This window comes from Falco naumanni, chromosome 7, assembly GCF_017639655.2.
Source record: "Falco naumanni isolate bFalNau1 chromosome 7, bFalNau1.pat, whole genome shotgun sequence".
In the NCBI taxonomy this organism is placed as follows: Eukaryota; Metazoa; Chordata; class Aves; order Falconiformes; family Falconidae; genus Falco; species Falco naumanni.
The window spans coordinates 63,928,357-63,935,305 of record NC_054060.1 but is presented as its reverse complement, the minus strand read 5'-3'; the positions used below and the strand labels follow the sequence as shown (position 1 = coordinate 63,935,305).

General features: G+C 49.6%; 2 protein-coding genes across 3 annotated transcripts; one reads left to right on the top strand and one right to left on the bottom strand.

Moving 5' to 3' along the window:
• Positions 1-1,148: 1,148 nt before the first annotated feature.
• ZC2HC1C (zinc finger C2HC-type containing 1C) lies at positions 1,149-5,402 on the bottom strand. Of its 2 annotated transcripts, none has more exons than XM_040602510.1 (3): positions 5,230-5,402; positions 3,490-4,720; positions 1,149-2,810 (listed from the first exon to the last, which is right to left on the bottom strand). In XM_040602510.1, exons 2-3 carry the CDS (start codon positions 4,711-4,713, stop codon positions 2,544-2,546), a joined length of 1,491 nt encoding a protein of 496 aa, XP_040458444.1. In that variant the 5' UTR covers positions 4,714-4,720; positions 5,230-5,402; the 3' UTR covers positions 1,149-2,543. The 2 variants fall into 2 exon arrangements, with proteins under 2 accessions (XP_040458444.1, XP_040458445.1); XM_040602511.1 differs by having other exon boundaries at positions 3,490-4,714.
• A 230-nt stretch (positions 5,403-5,632) lies between these two features.
• Positions 5,633-6,851, top strand: ACYP1 (acylphosphatase 1). Its single transcript, XM_040602365.1, has 2 exons — positions 5,633-5,769; positions 6,184-6,851. Exons 1-2 carry the CDS (start codon positions 5,686-5,688, stop codon positions 6,397-6,399), a joined length of 300 nt encoding a protein of 99 aa, XP_040458299.1. The 5' UTR covers positions 5,633-5,685; the 3' UTR covers positions 6,400-6,851.
• Positions 6,852-6,949: the final 98 nt, after the last annotated feature.

Genomic DNA, 6,949 nt, shown 5'->3' with positions numbered 1-6,949 from the left:
TTAGTTAATATTATAAGACAGGCAGTGGTACTGAATTTCTTAACTACCTTTTGTTAATTCAGTTGCACCTTTCATCAAGGAGGCTGGCATAAAGGTTCCACTTCACCCCTTTCCTACCTCTTGCTCTCCTCTATTTTGAAGCTCTGAAGTTAAAGCGTTGGTTGGTCTTCCTTCGCCAATTAATTTGGATATAGCAAATTATTTTCCCTTGTTTCAAGTCTGTTTTTTCTCTGCTCTCTAGGTTTGTACGCTCCTACCCACTGGCACAGCACAGCACTGACCCTTTCTGGGACCTTCGTGCTTTTCTAGGATGTGCCAAGGGATTGAGATTTCTGCCCACATATTTATAGGGTAGAAGCTCTCCAACTTCTTTCAGGAGTCACATCCACCCATGGAGGGCTGGAGTGTTTTTTCAGCTTCTGAGCAGTCCGGTTTAATCTAGTCACTTTCATCTTTTTCTAGGTTCCCATGAGCTGCTGCTACCTTACTAAAGGACTTGCAAAAGGAGCTGCTGGGTTTTTTTTTTTCCTTGTTTCCTTCCTGTTGCAACTCTCATACAAAGTAGTCATTCTTTGAGAACACAAACCGCTCTGTGACCATTTAAAACAACTTTACACAACAGAACTAATCTGACATATTAAAAATCAGAATCTGGAAAAATAACTGACTTAAAAAATGTGCAGGAACTGGCACCAGTTACAAGCAGATGGTTCTCAAAAGGGTCTGTAGGACACCTATTTCCTGCAAAAGACCTTCTGACAGTGTGGCAAACTAAGACCTTTAGTGTGAGGCCAGAATCCCCAGGAAGTATCTTGCGTCTTAATGAGAAAGCAAAAGAAGGGTTTTTTTACATTAAATCTAATTGTTGATTTAACCCTGAACATATGAGTGAAACAGCTAACGGGTTTTCTGATGTGAAGTTCCTCAGTGTACTGTCCGGGGGTGGTGTTTGGGTTTTTTTAACTGTAACAGTTCTTAAATATTTTGGATATTAATTTAAAGATAAAAAAATCAGAAGCCAAGTTAAGAATTGAGGGGAGGAAATTCCTTCTCAGATCCTGAAAGTGATGCACTGAGGCACAGAACTGCCACTGAGCTGTTGTTCACACATTATACAAAAAGCCTGGAGACAGCAACAAACGCTCTGTATGAAAATTTTTTATTTCTAACTCCTGCTGTATGCTCTGCTCCATGATCTTCTCCAAGTCCATCTTGAAAGAATGTAGGTTCCTTGCCTGTGCTGAATTATTTGGAAGGTTTTTCCGTGATCTCACTCTTCTCCTGGTTAGAAACCTAATTTCCAGTCTGTGCTTATTCATGACCTATTTTTGATCTCATGTGCCATTCTTCTTTAATTAATTATTTCTTCTTCCACCCTTTCCCAGCTCAGAGCCCCAGCTGTTATACATGGTAGGTAACGCATCGGGATGGTTGTTCTGTTGCCTCTAGGGCCTGGCTGGTCCAGAGTACTCAGCTGTTAAATGCACGTGAATTGACATACGGACCCAAACATTAAATGCTTACTACTGGTAGCTTTTCTAACCCCCTGAATTTCTGATCCTGGGCTTCCTGTGTTGAGGAAGCATTTAATAATACTCCTCCCAGTTCTTCTTTTCCAACCAAAACAAGGCACACTGGATTTCTAAGTGGTCACATTACAGATCTTCAACTGGTAAGACATAGCCCCAGGATTGGCACCAGTATTCTAGAAAAGCATCTAAATAAACTCTTGGGCTGCTGCAGAACAAGCGTGGAATAAACCTACCTATTCAGCTGAACACTGCTACAACAAATAGGACAGAGCACTAGCAAGGATGAAACGACAGCTCTGGATCCTGTCATCTAGCACAGGTATCATGGACAGAACAACACAGCAGTCTGTGTGCTGAAAAAGTTAACTGCTTACATAGTTTCCTCCCCTCCCTCCCTCTGACTTTTCCAAATGTCTTGTCTAAATGCTAAAGTTTTGAAGAATGTGGACTCCTTTCTATGACAAAAAAAAAAAAACAAAACCACCTCAAAACCAAAGAGGCAGCCCCTGCATCCCAGTCTCTTGCAGGTAGCTACAATAAAAACGCTACATTAGCCAGAACCACCGTTGCTGTTAGCACGTCCAGGGTTGAATATTGCACCTACAGAGCTGCACAGCAAACAAAAGACAGATGCTTTGTTTGGCCCAGCCCTTCTTCTCACAAACAGCATTACTCCATGCTTTTGGAGAAGGGAAAAAAAAAAAAAAGAAAAAAAAAAAAAGAGTCTGTAGCCACTGGTGAGCTAAAGCAGCTCTCTTCACAGCGGGCAATAGTTAAAAAAAAACAATCAGCACCCAAGCCACCTTAACCCACAGGGCGGCACAGGTCAAAGTACAGGTGTTCTAGTATCCTGCTTACACGTCCCAGGTTGTTCACTTGCTGCACTACAAGCTCAATGCTTGCAGCCAGTGTTGAGACTAGGGAAAGCAGGAAAATCACAAGTGTCTGTGGCTGGAAACCTGGCAGAAAACAGGCAGGGAATGACAACAGCAGGTACAGTGGGACACCGTCTCAGCAGCGCTTCCTCCATGGTGGGGGTGGGGGCCTGTTCTTGATGGTTTTGCATTTGGGAATATGTCTCTCAGCTGCTTGGGGAGAAAATCGGCGGGTGCAGTAGGGGCAGGCAACGTAGTCTGAGTTTTCGATGGGAGGCAACGAGGGCAGGGCAGATGCCTTTCCTCCCTTGGAGACTATTTGCTGAACCTGACGGGCCTGCTGCAGGGTCTGCATTAAATAATCATGCTTCTGTCTCCAGTTGTTCCTTCTGGGTGGCTGCTTCTGCAGAAGGGAAAGGCAGTCAGAGCAACTGGCACCACCATCAGCCTCCATTCTCATCTTATGCTCAGGGTCCAACCCAGGTCACCCTTCCCTGGCCACTCCCTGTCGACGTAAAACCCTCCCTGAGAAACTGAGGATCAAAGGGGATCAAAAAGACCAGCACCGAGAAGGATTTGAAGGAAATACTGATGGAGACATCAATACATAGAAAGATCTTAAGACTAACCAGAAAAGCAAGCAGTAGGGCCATGGAACTGGAGCAGGTTGCTACAGCTGCTTTGCAGGAACAGAGCTGCATGTTTCCACTGCCTTCATTTTAACAGCCTGTGTTACTACCTGGATTTTCAGTCAGTTCTCTGCATCCCTTCCTGTCATAAAGCTTTACTGCAGCAGACCTGGTCTGCATCCTGAGCACCCTGACTACAGCAAGGAGTAAGCTTTCTCTGGGAGCACACACCCTCAACACATTATAAAGACAAGTTAGGACCCTCACCCTCCCATCTATTAGATTTTAAATGGATCTATTTGGCAAGAACCTTTCAGAGGCAATAGCTGGATTTTATCCCTTAGCCCCACGTACACGTGAAGGCGCTCACATCTCAGTCAGAATTAGATGTCAAGGTGGAAGGAATGTGAGCAGCAGATGTGGGTTGAGGGAGGCAAAGGGACTGCACATTACCTGAGGCCTCTCTGAGCTATTCCACTGCTGAAACTGTTCCAGTTCTGTGCCCCTAGCTCTGGCTTTGCTTGAGTCAAACACTTTCCTCTCGGAGCGTTGGATCTTGCTGCAGATACCCATATGCTTCTCAAGCCTTCCAAGGACAAACCTACGTCCGCAGAAGCTGCACTCTCCAAGATCCTCCTGCACCGCATTACTGGCAGCCTGCATGTATGGCGCCTCTGCAAACAGTTGGTCACCAGAACCTTGGACTAAGCGGGTGGCAGGACAAGACCTACCTTCTGTGGCCAGCTCTGAAGAAGAGCCTGAAAGCTCCTGGGGTACGTGGTCTCGAATTCTGCTGTTGCTGGCCACCAGCTGTTCCTTCTTGAGTTTCCTCATAGCCAGTTCTTGGGGGCGGAGGGCAGTGCCAGGCTTGGGGACAGTGGCCTCTGCGGACTGCACCCCACCGAAGACCCTATCACCTGGCCTGACTGCAACTCTGAAAGTTTTCTCCTCAGGGTGCCTTGCAGCCCTTTCCTCATGGGTCCTCTCTGCTTCTCTGCGTCTTCTCTCTTCTGCTTTGGCAAGCTCCTTCTCTCTCTGAATCCTCCTAAGCTCCTCCTTTGTTCTACTCAGCTTCTCTCTAAGGATGGCCTCTTGCTTTCGAATTTCCTGTTCCATTTTCCGTCCATCTTCCTCCAACTTTAGGATGTAGGCTTGCCTGCTCCTGTATAGGTGGGAGGCTGACTGTTTAGGTTCTTCTGCCCAAGGAGAGAACACTGTAGCTAGTGGAAACCTCCCTGCTGGAAGCTTCCCTTCTCTCATTGAGTTAAGCCTACTATTTGGAGCTTTTTCCATGCATGGGGAACTCCTGAGCTGTGCTGTGTTGACCACTGGACCACTCACATTCCTGTAGTTAAGAACTGGCTTCAAAGGATATGCACGGTCCACTCCTTCTTTCCGTCTGGCTACTGATATAGGTGGCAGAGTCTTGGCCTGGCTGGTAAGGTACTTGCCCTGCAGCCCATTAGAACAGAAGCCTCCATACCCAGAGCTGTATTGACTACTTTCTGGAGAAAGAGCACATAAATAGCTTTGGCTCTTTTGGGCATAGTGATCCTTTAAACTTTCCTCTTTATCGGATAGGAATTTATGCTGAAAGTTGTTCTGGTATGCCAGCTGGGAACGGGGAACAAGCTTAGGAGCTGCCATCACAGAACGCACCGGCGGAATCCAAGCCATTCTGTGCCTGAGAAAGAGCCTGAGGTTAGAAGCAAAGTCATTACAGACTATCTTATCCAAAACTGGACACATTTTCTCTGAACAGTCTACACCTGGAGGCTACATTGGGTAACTATAATGAACGTTAGCGAAGGTTTTGTAACTTTTCCAAGTTCTGTAAATCTTTACATTTGTTCCATCTAGGGAGCTCCCATACTGCCTCTTCTAGTCCCAATCATTTATGCAGCCAGAAATAAGGTATTTCAGTTAGCTTTCTGCCTGAGCCCTGTCTTATCACGGTAACAGCAGAAATATGCTGTACTGCCACAGAAACTGTTAGACCCCCCCCCTCAGGGAGTTTCCTGTACGCGTCCCTCCAGTTTCGGCACGGCAGATCCGCCAGTGCGGCACACGACTGTGACACGCAGGTGTCCGGTAGAGCTCAGTAGGCTCGTTCTACCGCATCCTCCGGAGCGTGTGCGGTACCCACGCCTCAGGCCGGCGTCGCGGGGCGAGTGGGGTTACCCGCTAAGTTACCTGTGGGGCTGCGCCCGGACTCCGCGACATGCGGCGTCGCCACCCGTTTCGCTTCTGGGTCTGTCATAACCCGCAGGACCCGAGACCCGCGGCTGCCGCCGGTCGCCCGGGAAGCGCGGGGCTCTGCCCGCCTCTGTCGCTGCGTTGCCTGGTTACGGGCACGCGAATGCCAGTTCCTGCGCCGCTCTAGCTGCTGAGCGGCCTCTCTGTGGTTCCTCCGCAACGGTCATCATCCACTCTGCTCTCTGGGAGGACCGCACCTCTATGGCCGGGGAGGGGAGAGTGAGCGGAGGGCGAGTCAATATACATTATTCATGAGGCCGCTTGCCGGTCCTGGATTTTCATTGGCTCCAAGGTGGGGGGGCGTGGGAGCGAGGCCACGCCCCCAGCGAGAGGACGCCGCGCAGGCGCAGTGGGGCGTGGCGGCGGCGGCAGGAGGAGGCGGGCGGCGCCGCCATGGCGGAGGGCGAGGGCCTGCTCTCCGTGGACTACGAGGTGTACGGCAAGGTGCAGGGCGTCTTCTTCCGCAAGTACACCCAGGTGCGGGGCAGGGCTGGCGGGGCGGGGTCCTGGGCTTAGCCCCGGGCTGGGGGGAGCCGTGAGGGGTGGCCGCAGTTCCTGTGGGCGCCTCGGTGGGTCTGAGCCAGGGGCGTGCTGGGTGATGGCCGCGGCCCGGGCTCCGGAGTCAGGGCAGCCATCCTGTCAGTGCTGCTGGCAGCCTGTGCTCTGTTACGTAAGCACGGCTGAAAAGTGCTTTTCAGCCCCAGTTTTTCATGCGGAAGAATATTATGAAGTGCTGGGGTGTGTCCTCTGCTGCTTTCCCGCTGCCTGAGCCTGAGGAGCTTCTTGGAAGTCTGTGTCTTAGCTATAAAATTGACTGCTGTATGTGAATGTCATTCTGTAGCTCTCTTACAGTTCGAATTAATCTCGTTTTGCTCTGCGTTGTCTTCTCAGGGGGAGGCTAAGAGGCTAGGACTCGTTGGTTGGGTCCAAAATACTAGCCACGGCACCGTGCAAGGACAAATTCAGGGTCCAACAGCCGGGGTGCGGGAGCTGCAGGAATGGCTCAGGAAGATAGGAAGCCCCCAGTCCCGCATCAGCCGAGCCGAGTTCAGCAATGAGAAGAAGATCACGGAGTTGGAACACCAAGACTTCCAGATTTTGAAATAACTTTGTCCGGGAAGGAGCAAAATCTGCGGCGTGGCATCCCCTCACAGAATGTTTCCCCTCTTACCCCTTAGTTCAGTTAGCCAATATTCAGCTCTAGAGAACTTTATTTTATTACGTTTCTAATTTATCGATTCGTTGTACTGTCAGTCTAACTCCCAGCCTTTCACAGAGTTTTGGCAGGTGGAGGAAGAGGTGTGCTGTCTTTTTTGCAGGGGCTGTGCGGGGACATGGCCTCTTTATTTCTGAATGTATGCGCAGGGTGGGGTTTAGTTGCACATCAGTAAAATTCTTTGTATTTTGTATAGTGTTACGCTCACATGAAGGAAATCACAGAATCAGTGCTGGTAGGACAGATTGCTAAAAGCGTCATTTCTGTGCTCTGAATGCCTCAGAAACATGAATTTTGCTCCCGACCTTGGCTTTTAATTTAGAATAAAATTGCTTGGAGCTTGCTTCTTGTGTGGAACGGGTGCGTCGTACGTGGGTTGAGTGGATCGCGGCCCTGTGGCCGGGGAGGTGCCGCGGGGGAGCCCGGTGCGGCCGTGAGGGC

Coding starts and splice junctions, on each gene's coding strand:
- ACYP1 (XM_040602365.1), top strand. CDS start 5,686: ATGGCGGAGGGCGAGGGCCTGCTCTCCGTGGACTACGAGGTGTACGGC. Junction 5,770..6,183: donor TCTTCCGCAAGTACACCCAG/GTGCGGGGCAGG, acceptor TTGTCTTCTCAG/GGGGAGGCTAAGAGGCTAGG.
- ZC2HC1C (XM_040602510.1), bottom strand. CDS start 4,713: ATGGCTTGGATTCCGCCGGTGCGTTCTGTGATGGCAGCTCCTAAGCTT. Junction 2,811..3,489: donor ATAGCTCAGAGAGGCCTCAG/GTAATGTGCAGT, acceptor TCCCTTCTGCAG/AAGCAGCCACCCAGAAGGAA.